Genomic DNA, 15,452 nt, shown 5'->3' on the forward strand with positions numbered 1-15,452 from the left:
TTCCTTCCTTCCTTCCTTCCTTCCTTCCTTCCTTCCTTCCTTCCTTCTTTCCTTCCTTCCTTCCCTCCTTTCCTCTTTCCTTACTTCCTAATGGATGGGTGGATGAGGGAAGGCAAGAGGGAAAGACAAATACTTGACAAAAATGAAATTAAAAATTAAAAACTGCATTGACTGTGTGATTATTGCTAGGACACTACTCATGTGCTAAAGACTTGAAGGTCATGGGAAGTGAACTGATCCACAGGTTTGCTAAGCAATATGAATATCAGCTTTAGACAGCTTGCTGAATATTTGTGATGACCAATCTACCAAAAATAGTGAGGATGTTGTGGTCATCTGTCCTAAGAATATGAAGCAATCAGAAATTTGTTTTAAGACTTCACCTCAGCCAGGTTTATAGTCAAGTAGTTTGGATTATAGTTTTGAAGAGTGAATATGAATTCCATACATATGTGTATGTGTGTGTATATATATATATCTCTCTCCATTGCTGCTCATTTGTCCAATGGTAGTGTCATCAATAGATATCTGGATAATCTACCATCCTTTGCACAAAGAATACTGATGGAAGAGAAGGAAGGAAAACTATACACAGAGTTTCTACTCATAACATGGTATATAGTGACTGTTACTTTATGACTAGGAACAGTGAGAGCTGTTAAATACACAGATGTGATGTGGTAGACTTGGGCCTTTTCCTCCCCCTATGGAAACCAGGAAGTACTCAGGCTAGACTGAACTCTTTTCTGAGGTCATTCCTCTATGGTTGTCAATGAACAATTCTGTTTAGAGCACAGAGAGTGACTGCACCACCCTCCAAGTTTTCCTCAAACATAGGAAGCCAAGGCCTAATTACTGACTTCAGTCCCATCTCTCTACCTATGGATTGACACCTGGCTGAATGCATTACAAAACTGTACTGAATAAAATATATTAAGGGGCAAAAAAGTTCTTTTTAAAAATGGGGTTCCCTTTTATTCACATTCTTATTGTATACAATACTAATATTCAGGGGAATAAATACTTGTTTTAAAAATTCAAAAAAGTCATGTTTTTCATTCAAAAGTCCTGGAAGGCTGTTTCAAGAGTGGAAGGAGCTTAGAAAGCACCTGAGTTATTACAAAAAGATGTGTAGAGTTGCATATGACAAGGAAAGAAATGATCAGTGCTATAGAGAGGGTGATATGATTGAAATGTCAAGAATGAGGAGACAGAATTTTCATTTATACTGGTAAAATGAAGTATAAGAGCTGAATTATCATTTGACTACTTTCATAAATGTAGTTAGCTAGCTAAGTCATACCTAAATCCAGGCATTTCCACAATGGAAATAAATGAAGCCTAAATTTATTGGATAATGGCCTCAGTTTCTCTACTTCATTTAATATTTTTTTAGAGAGGACAGAAAAATTCACTGGAGTTTTTCCATAGCTAGAGAGACAACAGGATGCTAAGCAAATAATTACTAACAAGGCATAGGGTGAACAAGGGAACTCAGTTGGAAGTTATGTTTAACAAAAGGGATGAGTTTGTACTCATGTTTCATGTCTGGATAGAAATAAGTGTAGAACTACTGTAAGAAATATACATGCCTCAAAATTTTTCATTTGTGAAATCTACATTAGGCCTTATTTGGAAGAATGCTTTAAAAAAAAATTGAACTTCTGGCTCCTGCCCTAGCAGCCCTTTATACCCTTTCCTTCTTCCCTACATATTCCTTAGTCAAGTTGTGGGCTGCCTTACAGCATATTTTTCATTACCAAGATGGCAGTAAACACCTTTTCCCACTGACAGACCATAGGCCAGAAATGCAGTGAGATGAAATAGAAATCAAACCCATTAAATATGTTTTTCTAACTGATTGAAAGTAACTTGTGGCTCCATAAAGATCCTCCCTAAGTAGCACTTTGCTACTTTCCAAGTACAGCATTGATGAGAAGTAGGATATATGTTTAGCTAGTTTAGTGAGTATCTTTGGTCTTGCTTGAATTATTGGCGTGTTTTTGACCTATGAGGCCTAGTATTCACTTTCTTATGAACTTTAAATAGGAGTTTGCCCATTAAAAATAATCAAACATTTTTGTAACTTAATAAGGGGAATCAATGGGAAAGAAGAGGTCATTTGTTTGGCAATATTTGAATACAATTGCTGAAAGTATCATTTCATTTTAATTTCTATCATTGGCTAATAAAACATATAAATCAAAATCACTGAAATATTGAAACGACTATAAAGTAACAGTTTTGCAAAGGAAATTCAGGGTCATAACTCTTAGGCATTTCAGTCTCACTGCATCTTCTTAGGAACTGATTTTCTATTGGTACACACATCATTCAGGAGGCCTTGGTATTCAACCCTACCCCTAAGTATGCTGCAGCACAAAGCTCCAGATTGCCTTGCTTTATAAATCCCCCACCTTGTTCATTACTTTGTCTTCTGAATGCCCATTCCCACGTCCTTGGTAAATATAGGGCAATGCCAAGAGAAGGGGTAGAAATGAAGGCAAGTGACAGAATGTTTGCAGAATTACTCAGCAAGAATACCTGGGATGCTCTCCAGTTTTCTTCTGAGTTCCTCATTTTCTTGTTGTAGTGAAATGACTTCCTGTTCTAGCTCTTGGCACCGAGGGCAATATCCTTCTTCCTCTTCTTCCTCTTCTGGGAGTGTGGAAGATGATGGATGACCATGAGATTCAGAAGTGGCTGGGGAGGTCCATCCACCTAAAGTATGAACTGGGGAAGTTGAAAGAGGGTCCACATCTGCCAGATGGCTATAATCATTTACGGATGAGGTGTTCTGAGATGGAAAGCTCCCAGAAAGCAGATAATTTTGCAGGGAATCAGTAAAAACCCTCAAGAAGGCAGAGGTTTGCTGTTTCTTTTGCATATATTGCATCTCAATGTCTAAATTGTCTGATGTCTGACTATGGACAATTTTCCCGATCTGACACTGTTCTTGTCTTTCACTATAACTCGAACCTTCCTGCTTTACACAAGAAATCATGGATTGAGAATGGCTGGAGTCCAGAAGTTTTCCGCCACAGTTTAAAAGGCTAAGAACCCGACTGCACTGCTGGGCAAAGGCATCCAGTATCATACGACTCTCTGAAATAAATAAGAAGATAAATGTCAGAGATCCACAGCATAAAGTCATTAGGGGGATAGAGGAATGCCCACAACTCTTTAAAGCTCAACATTTAAACAACAACAACAATATTCATTACAGCCTCTTTTATTTATCAAGAGATTGTGAGTTACCCACTGGGGTGGGGGAGGGGGAGGATGTGCTATTGGTTTTTTATTTACTAGTCATCATGGCTTACAATGAGTTATCAAATTCAACTGAGTTCAACAATCTTTTAAAAACAGCTACTGTGAGAAGAACACTGTACAAGGCACTGGGGGAGAGAAATAGTTTAGATAAGATAAAATCTCTTCCCAAATAAAGCTTACAGTCTGATAAGGAGATAATACACAGAGAGACCACTATAATATGAAATTATATGTTATAAATACATTAGAGAGAATCAATCAATCAATTAATCATGCCTACTATGTGCTAGGCAAGGTGCTAGATGCCAAGAGTACAAAATTGAAAAATAAAATAATCTCTACTCTTAAGGAAGTTACATTCTAGAATTTGAGCTAGAAATGAATCTAGAGGTTATTTAATCCAACTATCTCATTTTACAGATGAGGAAACTGAGTTCCACAAAGCCCTCTGGAGTCTGCTGTACTCTCTCTATGTGACCTGCTATTCCTGAGATCTAGCTATTTAAAGACCTGAAAATTCTGTTCCTCTGACGTTGTTGCTCCCTTTAATTTCATCACAAAGAGATCAGGTATAGAATGTATCTTCAGGGTAGCTTAACACCTTGTGAACACCTTTGAATTATATTTTCTGGACTTCTGGGCTAGGGTTACTGGTCAAAGATCTGCTTTCCTATATTAGGATTTCTCATGGTTAGTGCCATTTAATGGACACAATTCGGTGAACTTCATTTGGTACAGTAGAAATACCTTTGGATTTGGAGTCAGAGAGCCTGGCTTCAAAACCTGGCTCTGCTCCTTTGACTTGTACAACCTTTGGCAATGCACTTCCTCACCTGGCATCATCAGCTTTCTCATTTGCAAGACGAGGAGATTGGAGTAGACGACCTCTAATAATCCCTAGTAATTCTAAATCTATGAACCTAGATGTGACTTGTTCATTATCACATAGGTAAAAAGAGGTAGAACAAAGACTTAAATTTATTCTGCCTCTTAATCCAAAGCTGTTTCAAAATGCTTCTTAGAGGGGCAAAACGAGGAGAAAAGGAAATTCATAACTGGGGACTTTAGATGATGGATAATCATTCAATATGGGGAGGAAAGGGAGAAGAATGTTCAGATTTTGCATAACAGGCAAAGGAGATTGAAATTTACTTAATAAATAATAAGGGAACCATTAAAGATTTTTGAGCAGTGTAATGGCATGATCAGGATGTGTGTGTGTGTGTGTGTGTGTGTGTGTGTGTGTGTGTGTGAAATTAGACTGGGAGAAGTATGGAGAATATCTTAAAGTTGGGAGAGGGGATGGAGAAGGTGGAAGGGAGAGAATTTGGAACTCAAAGTTTTAAAAACAAATGTTAATTGTTTTTACCTGTAACTGGGGAAAAATAAAATACTAAATAAATACCCCCAAAATGGTTGGGAGACAATGAAGAGAGGAAGATATTGGGAGATTATTGCAATAGTTTGGGGGTGATGGTGCTGTTGGTGATAACGAAGGAGGTTAGTACTAGGAGGGTGAGAGTAATGGAGACAGATATAAAAGATATTATGATTGAGTCAACCAGACATGAAAATTGATTGGATATGAGAGGTGGGAGAGAAGGAAGTGTCAAAGATAACCTTGAGATTTCTAACATGTGAAACTGGGTAGACTGTGGTGCTACTGATAAAATCAGTAATGTCAGAAAGAGGAGAAAGTAGCAAGGGGAAATGGTATAAGCTGTTTTGGAAAAGTGGAGTTTAGTACATCACGTAGGTAAATATTCCCCTACATAATTGGATATATGGATTTGTTATCATTGTTTATCCTTCATTCTCAAAGAGGATCATGACATGAGGGAGGTGATGCCATGACCTGCAAGTGAACTGGATTTAAGTGAGGGAGCGCTGTGCAAAGTCGCCAGCCTCACTCTCTCATCTGGAGCTATCTGAGACCTTGGCAAAATGTAGATCAGGACTACTGGAGATGGTTCTGGATGCAGTGGGAGACCTTGGCCTTTTTAAGCTAAGATCTTCAAAAGGTCTCAGTTTAACCGAAGCAAAGTCATTCATGATGGTAAGAAATGAGGCAGAGATATACAGGTTTAGTGCTTGAGAAGTCAGAGGTAAATCCAGATGTGGGAATAATCTTCAAAGAAGTGTTCATTGAACCTGGAGCAGGGTGGTGGGGTAGATAATATTACTGAAAGAGGAAGACAGGAGAGAGAGAGACAGACAGACAGACAGACAGACAGACAGAGACAGAGAGAGAAAGAGAAAGTCAGAAAGATGAGAAAGAAGAGAAGAGAGGAGAGGAGAGGAGAGGAGAGGAGAGGAGGGGAGAAGAGGGGAGGGAGGAAAGGGAAGGGATAGGAAGGGAAGGGAAGGGAAGGGGAGGGGAGAGGAGAGGGGAGGAGGGGGGGAGGGGGGGAAGGGAGGGAGGGGAAGGGAGGGGAAGGGAGGGAAGAGAAAAGAGAAGAGGGCCAAGGACAGAACCTTTATAAACACTACTCACATTAAAGAACTGAGAAGAAAAGATAGAAAAGATGCACCTAATTGGAATGGCAAAATATGATGTCTCAGGTCAAGGGTTGAGAGGATCCAGAATGATATGGTCAGTAGGATCAAACATAGGCAAGAGCTCATGAAGAATGAGAACTTAAAAAAAGTCCACTGGATTTTGAGATTTTATGTGTGATTGCCATTTTCTCACCCATATCCCCTTATGACTATAGACAAGTATTTACAAAACCCCATGGGTATGGGGAGGCTAGGTGGCACAGTGAATAGAACACCGGCCCAGGAGTCAGGAGGACCTGAGTTCAAATTGGCCTTTACACAGGCCTTTACACTTTTAAAACTTAGCTCAAGTGGGGTGGCTAGGTAGCTCAGTGAATAGAGCACTGGCCCCGGAGTCAGGAGGACCTGAGTTCAAATTCAGCCTCAGACACTTAACACAAAAAAACTAGCCATGTGACCTTGGGCAAGTCACTTAAAAAGCAAAAACAAACAAACAAAAATTTAGCTCAAGCAGTGTCTCCTCCAAGAGGCTTTTCCTGGCAGTTCTTCCCTCCCTCCCAATTCCTACCCTCGAACCCTTCCCTTCCAATGCTACCTTCCATCTATCCTGTATTTGTCTTGTATATACTGTTTTATGTAAATGTTGTTTCATCCATTGGAATATAAACTCTTTGAGGATATACACTTTTTTCTCCATACCTCCAGCACTTAGCATGACATCTGGCATCTATCTAGGTAGCATTTATATAGTACTTGAAGGTTTTCAAAGCACTTTACCAATATTATCTCATTTTATATTTACAATAACCCAGGGAGTAGGAGCTATTATTAGCTCCATTTTACAGATAAGGAAACTGAGGTAAAAAAGTTGTTAAGTGACTTGCCCAGGGTCACATAGCTAGTAAGTGTTTGAAGTCACATAGAACTCAGGGCTTGCTCACCCTCTATCTACTGTGGCATCACTGGCACAGAAGTGCTTAATCAATGCTTGTTGATTGATTGAATTGTGTGATCTATATGCATATGACCTCATATACCTGACTTTACTAAATCATGTTCTAATGGATTGAGTTAACCAGTATAGACAAGATTTTATTATGTTAATATTTAGAACCATCATGACTTCTATGCCTGGAATGTCTCCAGGTTTTTTGTATAGTTAATACAGAGAATCCCTACCTCATCTAATGTGTTCTTCCTCAATCACAAACTGCAAAAAAGAAAGATAGGTTTTTTGAAAAACTCACTATAGTTATAAGGTGAATTAAAAGGTAACGTTACCAGTCAGGGGAGAGCCCCAAAGCAACGTTATATGTTCCATCCGGTATTTTCATCTCTTCTGATTTTTGTTTTTTTTCCATCACTATTCAAGACCAATGTATAGTCTGAGCAACATCACCATTATTTGGGGGTTAGCTAAAATATTATTTTTTTTGGCTTTTTGGAGGGCAGTTGGGATTAAGTGACTTGCCCAAAGTCACATGGCTAGTAAGTGTTAAGTGTCTGAGTTCGGATTTGAACTCAGGTCCTCCTGACTCCAGGGACGGTGCTCTATTCACTGAGCTACCTAGCCATCCCTAAAATACTATTTTCTAAAAAAAAAATTTTCCACTGAAAACATTAATCTACTAAAATGTCACAGGTGTCAAAATTAGGCATATAATTTTGGATTATTGTTATCATATCAGTTAAAAACACAGATGAGGGTACATATAATCAGAAAAACTGATCAGTTGGAAAAAAACAGTAAAAACTTTTTAGTGGTGAATATACAACTTAACTTTCTTGGAGTCTACAGATCTGAAACTCCCTCCAAATCTATAATTTCATGAGCATGAAATCATAAACTATATTACCTTCTCTCCTGGCTTCTACCCAGAATAATATCAAGAAGCAAACAGAAAAAAAATGCTTAAACCTGATTGGTTAAAAAAGGCAGAAACCAACAACGTATGATACTAATAGAGGTTAGATGACATGCATACCACTGATTATTATTTGTCTTTAAAGAATGTTATATTTATTGCCATTTTTGACTATGTATAATTATTTGGGAAAAAATCTTGATTTTTCTTCCCCTTCCCCTCCACCCCTTCTGTTCCCAAAATACACTTTTTATTCACAAATAAGGGTAAGGTGAAATGTATTTTATTTAGTCAACTATGCAGTAGTTCATGAAATGTGGTTGTATGAGAATAGCCACCTCCAGGCCTATACTAATTTTTGGCTATGTTTATTTTCTAATGTACATAAGTCATTGTGGGGTTATTAGCAGAATCTATGTAATACTCCTGATTATTCACTTTCCTTTACAATAGCACACATTGAAATATACAGACCAATCGGTTCTCTCCTTTTTGGTGGGGACTATAGGGTGATGTAAACCAATAGTCATGGCCTTTTTAGATTTACACATCGGAGGGAGAATATCTCACTCATGTTTCTTCTCTATTCCTCCCAATTTGCCTCCCAATAAGTATAAAGCAGTTACACTGCCCTTGTGATTCTGGGACTGCATAGTCCAGTTTGGGGGTGCATGGTCTGAGGTGGGGGAGTATATTGCTTTATCTGAGAGTCCTTTTACATTGCCATAGGGGATCCTAGAGCTAAGTTTTCTATGTAATGATTTCCAGTGAATGGAAAAGCTTTTTTAGACTATCATACATGTGGGAGTAGAGCTTTAACAGTGACCAAGGGATTCTCTGGAGAATTATCCTGGAGAATGTGGAAGTTAAAAAAATGTATGCCTTTTTCCCTTCCCATGATAAAAAAGTCTTTATTGTATCCATATGATCTGCAAGGGAAGAAATGGGCCTATAGTTTAATTTTGAACATTGTAAGAAAACACCAGAGACATGTGTATGACATTGGTTCATAGAGACCAAAATGTCAAGACATTAAAGTGGCAAGAAATTTCAAAGAGAAAGGCAGTGTGGCCTAGTGGATGGAGGACCTACCTTGGATTTAGGAAGACCTGAATTCAAGTTCTGGACCTAACATATGCTAGTTATGTGCCCATGTCACTTGACCTCTGAAGGCCCCTATTCAACTCTTTAAGACAAAAAATAATAATAACTAGCATTTACATAGAACCTTAAGGGTTGCAAAGTATTTTGTAAGTATTATCTCATTTGTCCTTCAACAGTCCTGGATTGTAGGTGCTACAGTATAGATGAGGAAAGTAAGATACCCAGCTGGTAAATGTTTGAATTTGAACTCAGGTCTTCCTGACAGGTCCCTCGCTCTGTGCACTAGGGTGTCACCTAGTGGCAATAAGTTATAAACCAGTTGCCTCTGTGTATGGAAGAAAATTTTCTCACTCGAAGTTTGCCACAGTATTGACATCACAAGTCTATATCCGAGAATGGGAAATCCCCCCCTCAAGAAAAAAAAACCCCAGATTTACTTTATTTTGACATTTCTAGAAATCCTAGAGCTTCCAGGGACTTTAGAGATTAGTCAAATACAGCCTGTATATTTTGTTAACTGGAAAACAGAGTCAAACAAGGGAAAAGACTTGTTCAAAGTCACATGGAAAGCTAGAAGAAGTTTCTTTTATTTGAAATAGCAAGGAAAAATACGGACTGGAATTTTATAATTTTAGAATATAACTTTTTTTGGTTCAGTTTAAGCTTATAATCCCATTTTGGACCTGCGGAGTTATTTTTGTTGTGTGCATTTTAATCATAATAGGCCCAACTGGCATAAAGCCTACATTGCTTTCATTTATGCTTCATGAAAGGGGAAAACATGTGAAAGTTAAGGTTAAAATTGAATTACACGAGAAAACCACTCAAATACATTTTGTTCTATGTCCTACAGAACATTCAGTATTTTAATTACCTTAATAAATCACATGTCAAAGTATATGTTTTTTGAGGAAGAAAGTCTGACTTAATTAATAGAATTTTTTCTTTTTTTGAAAGATAATCTCATAGGGTACTGAGAAAATATGATTATGTAATATAAATACACTATTAACAAAATGCATTAGACTATATTTAGAATATTAAAAATTGATACAAATACCAAAGGCAATTAGTTCACACCCATGAAATTTTAAAATCTTTTTTCTTTTTAATTTTTTCTCAGAATTGATGGCAAAACAGCAATAAATATTCAAAAGTTGAATCTTTTATATTTTCAGTAGTTAAGTATTGGAATCTTTTAACATTTAGGAACTATAAACATCAGGATGAAAAATATTACTATTATACCTGATGTAAAACAAAACCAAATCTTTCCACTTAACATACATTCCAGCCATAAGTATTTTAGCTTTCTAGACAGAACACAATTAGAAATGTAAGCATTGTGCATTGTCTGTTGTTGCTAAGAAATGAGAGGGGAAAGTTCTGATTTCATGTGAACACAGTTGAATGGTCCCTATTCCATGATTTGTAACTGAGAAAAGTATGAAAATTGTATATTTTTAAAAGAAAAATTTTAAATTACTGAGGGCACCAATCAAGTGAGGTTACAGAACTATCGTGTCAACAGTTTACAAAAGTGCTCTCAGGCAATTTCATCTTAGTCACAGCACTCACCAACCATCGAAGACTGGAAGATGCTGATAGATCATGATCACAAGCCACTCTAGAATGCTTACCCCCATTGAACTGATTTTGTTTTGCGGTACCTACTGCCTGCTTGTGGATAATGTCATGTTGTAAGTCAAGTCTGCAATGTTTCCAAGACTTAAATGCATGATTGCTTTTTATAATGAGAAAAAAACCCATTTTATGCCCTCTAAATTTATCCATTTAAGTGCCTTAGCTCATCCCATATTTGATAGTGAGCTAGGAGAAGTCCAGAAATACACCCATCAACCTTACAATTTTATTTGATGTAAGGACTCCTGAGATATTTACCAGTTACAAGATATTCCCATGAGCATTCTATTTCTATAAAGAAAACCAATGGAGTCATAATTAGTGGCAGTGTTTTGATTCATTTCCATCAAAGGGTGAAATATGTTAACACTGAAGCACACTAGAACTAAAAATACATACATACATATATATTTAAATATATTAACACTGAAGCATACTAGAACTAGAAATATATACATATATATATATATTTAAAGGCAATGACCTACCATCTTTTATCAAATGAATTCATACTTAGTTAAATGTAGAGTTCCTCATTTAAAATATTACTGTAACTTTAGTTAAAGAAAGGACTTTATGAAGTAGTGGTGTTTATGAAGTTGGAAAACAAAATATTTTTTAAAAGCACTTACGGCCTTAAATCAAAGGACTCTGCTCCTTTTTTTTTTAAAGCTATCTTTTTTTTATAATGTCAAACATCAATACAGCAAAACAGGATGCAATTTTTCTGAATAAATAAATCAATGATGTGTCAAAAATTAACAGATGAGTTAATATACTTGGTGCTATCAAAACCAGATGGTGCTTCCTAATATTCATCCTGCTCAGTCAAACCCTGAATATTTTCTGGACCATCGGTATATAAAATAGGAAGCTGCTATTTGTGATGGCAAACAAAAGCAATCATGCCTGCCAAGCACATACTATAACAGGCAGCATTTCAGCTCTGCTAGACAGAAAGTAATTAGAATGCTTTTAATGTCCAAAAGAATGATGCTGATAGGCTGCCACAGATGTGTAGATTTATGAATATTTATATGGTGGTTTATAGCTGACACTTTTATCAGTTGAAGAAGATAAAATATCTGCCTGACTCAAAAGCTTGACAGTCAGGTTAATAAAATCTCATTAAAGAGAATGACCTATGCAATTATATAGGATTTATTGTAATTCATTTTTGATTGTACTCTGCTTAAAGATGCAATTTCCCATTTCCTGATGCCAAATTTAGGCTGCATATCAAGATCTACGTGGGTTTTTAACTCTAAGCCATCCACAGAGGAAAGATATGCTTTAGAAATCATGGTACGATACATGTTTAAAAGATAATTATTTTGATATTCTGTTCAGAATCATCACATGAAATAATGAAAAGAACTTGGAAATCTATTTTTATAATATCACATTTAAGAAATCTTATAGTGATTTCTATTGATAGAACACTAGAGCAATCTCCAGTCATTTACTTAATTCATTGCCTTAACTCATTAGTTTTCTGGTCATAGGATCATGTTTTATATTCTCAACTTTGACTTTTATTCCTCTCATTCTTTAACGTTATCTTTGAACTAGTTCAGTGCAGCAGGTGGATTGTCTTTTGAGAAAACACACTTTTTTTTTTGGCAAAGTATTTAAGTGTCTGTCTGTCTGCACACCTGCTCATTGGTTCAAATTGGAAACTGGTTTCTCAAGGAACCAATCAGCTCTTTAGATAATTGTCCCTCAGATGGATACTTTTATCCCTGTTGAAAGTTGTCTCTGTCAGTCAATATCATCACTATTATAACCATAACTCCTACACACTAAATTGTGACTTTCTTCTGTACTTTGACTTGGGCCCCACTAGATCATGCTTTCCTGACTGTTGGAAAGGAGTTATCTAGTTCCCATCTTGCCAATGAAAAAAAAAAACCTGATCGTCTGCCCTTGATACTATTAGACTAGTCCCCTTTATGGTTTGTCCTTTACTGCTGAGGAGGAGAGACAACTTTTGCCACTGTCTAGTGATACTAACTTTGTTGTTATTTAGGAGTTCAAGACCCTACCGGAAATTATAGAAATATAAGTTTAACTCTGGAGGAAATTAGGAGAAAAAATGGTATCCAGGACAAGCAAAAGAGAAAAGAATGTAATGGGCAGAAACAGAAAAAAAGTAGAAGTAGAGACTTCTACTAAAAGCAGAAGAAAGAGAAAAGATGAAAGGTAATACTTATTGGGGAGAAACAGATGGCTAAAACACACCAAGAAACAAGGAAATAAAGCAGCAAAAGAGGAAAAGATAAAAATGATGAAAATAAAAGAGAAGACAAAAATAAAGAGAAGAGAGAACAGAAAGGATGTAAAAAGAAGTTAAAATATGGAAAGCAAAGGTCAAAAAGAGCAGATATTAAAAAAAGAGAAAACAAGACTTGGAGAGAAGGGATCAAAATAGATTGAATACCAGTAAGTCAAACAGAAAAAAGTGGGAAAATAAAATGGAAAACTACAAAACTGAGAAAAAGAAAAGAAACAGCTAAATAGAGAGAGAAAAAGGATGAAAGAATATGAGAATGTAAAAAATAATGAGAGAGAAAGCTGAGACTGAGATGAGAGGAATAAAAGAATGGAAAAGGAAAAGACCAAAAGCAGAATAGAAAAATTGAAAGCACTGAGGGTGATAAAGACTACTTTGATTTAAAGGGAAGATGCTAAGAGGAGGGAAAAGGACAAGGAAAGCAGGAACAGAGAAGACAGAATGTAGAAAAGAAAAAGAAATCAGACCAAGAGATGCTGACAAAATAATGAAAAAATGCACACAAAGCCTGAGCATAAAACTCATCTAAACAACACCTGACACACAAAATTGGCCAGTGAAGCGGCAGAGCTAGTCTTCACCATAACCTATAATTAGGTTTTCTGTCTCAAAACTAATCATTCAAGTGTCAAAATATTGACAAACAGCAGAACGTTTGCTTAGGGCTCCATAACTCAAGTGGGGGCAAGGTTCCCTGATTTGCGGCTGAAGAACCAGCCCATCAATCAATAAACATTTATTAAGCACCTATTATATGCCAGGCATTGTGCTAAGGGGCTTAGCTTCATCTCTGCACAGTTTATTTGCTCTATAGAGTTAGGAAAGGTCTGAGCAGTAACTTCTGGCTTTTATGTATTAAATAAAGCCATGGGCTAGGCACTGAAATAATCACACTTAGGTTTTTCTCACTCAGATTTCTTATCTGTTCATCTTTTCCCCAGCAAAGCCTGAACAGAAAGACTCCCTTTCTCCAGAGACTAACACTGCAGACCCAAGGGGAGAAGGGTTTTAAAAGCAATTTAGACCTTTTTATAAACAGCTTCTCACAATGCATTTCTCCTGTAAACTCTATACCATTCGGACTGGAGAAATAAGGCCCCCTGCTGAGCAGTATTTCATATCAGACGATTCTGGTAGGCAAACATTGAGACTTCTTGGGCCTCCAGTAAAGGACCAAGAATTTCTACTCTCTTATGATCCCCTTGGAGGTCAATCTCACTTTCACTCAAAGTAAAAGAAGCAAAAAGCAATATTCTGTGGCCAAGGAGGGGGAAGGGAAATGGGGAGAGGGATGGGAAAAAAGGAGAAGAGAGTGGAGAGGAAAGCTAAGAAAGGAGAAAGATGAGAAAAGGAGAAAGGAGAGAAAAGAAGGGGAAAGAAAGAAAAATAGGAAAGGAAAAAGAGAAGGGAAAATTTTTAAAAGAGGAGAGAAAAATAAGGAGGAGAAAATAGAAAATTAAAGAAGAGAGAAGGAAGAGAAAAGAGAAGAGGAGAAGTGAGGAAAGGAGAGGCCCGGGGAGAGGAGGACGGGGACAGAAGAGAGGAGAGCAAAGGTTAACAACCCAGGGGGCGGTGTTTGGTCAGCTCCAACCTCTAGCAGTAACAGCTGTCACTCTAGGGAACAAGCCGTTGTCTCTGGAGCTCAGCCTGCCCAATCGTATAGCTCCAGTGTCGAGAGGCAGGCATGAATCTCAGCAGCTTCTACCTGTTAGAGGGCAATCTGGTCACTCACTGCAAGACCTTCCCCTGAGCAATGCTGCCAAACCGGCTACTATAGTTCTTTTCCGTCGGAACTAGATTAGGAAGGGGAAAGCCACCTGTTAGGAGCAACACTTTGCCGGGAGTGGGAGGGGAGAGAGGCGCAGAGGAGTTAGAATCAGCATCAGCAAGTAGTTTTCAGAGCCCCTTTTCGGGTGGGGAGTGCGGGCTGGGGAGGCGCGAGCGAGAGTGAGGAGCTCCCTAACTCTTTCTGCACAGTTTGCACGTCCCCCCTTCTCCCCTCTTCCGCTCTTCACCTCAAAGTTACAGCGCGCGCCTGGCTAGGGGAGGGGTCTCCCCCACTCCCCTGCTGCTCCAGTTTTCCCTCCCCCCACTGCTGCCCCAGGGAGGGGGTGGGAGCTGAAGTTAACAGGAAAGAGTTGGTACCTGCACTGAGCTCCAGGCTGCCGCCAGCGCCGCTGCTGCTGCCCTCGCTGCTGCTGCTGCTGCTACTGCTGCTGCCCGCGGCCGCCGCCTGGCTGCCTCCGTACCTGGAGACCCCGGCTGCTGCGGCCGCAGCGGCTGCCGAGGAGGAAGCCAGGGGAGTAGGCGGAGGACCCGGAGTCCTCAGGTGGCCCTGGGACACCACTGGGGTGCAGGAGGGGGAGGAAGAGGAGGCGGCGGCGGCTCGGCCGGGCCCGTTCGGATAGGAGCTCTGCGCCTGGTACTGAGGGTGCTGCTCGCTGCTGCTGATGGAGGCAGGAGGATGCTGAAAGTGGGGCTGCTGCCCTCCTGCAGCTGCCCTGACCGGGGGGATTTCCACCATGGTGGGTCTCTCGTACCGCTTGGTCAAGGCTGGCCTCTTACTGGGGAAGGTCTTGAGGACGCTGTAAGGGCTCCGCTGCTTGTAGATTTTGGGGAGGCTGGGCCCCTCCTCTGCTGGCTGCATCTCCTCCTCCATCCTCCTCCTCCTCCTCTCCTCCTCCGGGCTGGTTTCCCCCCCTGCACACCCCCTCCCCCCTCCTGCTCTCTGGGCTCTGTGTGTGTGTGTGTGTGTATGTGCGTGTGTGTGTGTG

The 15,452-nt window shown here is 39.0% G+C and overlaps 1 protein-coding gene across 1 annotated transcript in view; it reads right to left on the reverse strand.

Annotated features, from left to right (window-relative positions):
* The window catches only part of BEND4 (BEN domain containing 4), a 47,728-nt gene extending 32,391 nt beyond the window's left edge, over positions 1-15,337 (reverse strand). Inside the window, exons 1-2 of the mRNA XM_069105023.1 lie at positions 14,824-15,337; positions 2,545-3,105 (exon numbers count right to left, since the gene is read on the reverse strand). Coding sequence (XP_068961124.1) covers positions 2,545-3,105; positions 14,824-15,337 — 1,075 coding nt within the window. The remainder of the gene's footprint in view (positions 1-2,544; positions 3,106-14,823) is intronic.
* Between the last annotated feature and the right edge of the window lie 115 nt (positions 15,338-15,452).

This window comes from Petaurus breviceps, unplaced genomic scaffold, assembly GCF_028583685.1.
Source record: "Petaurus breviceps papuanus isolate PSGF00001 unplaced genomic scaffold, PetGlider_PUasm1.0 76, whole genome shotgun sequence".
Taxonomy (NCBI): domain Eukaryota; kingdom Metazoa; phylum Chordata; class Mammalia; order Diprotodontia; family Petauridae; genus Petaurus; species Petaurus breviceps.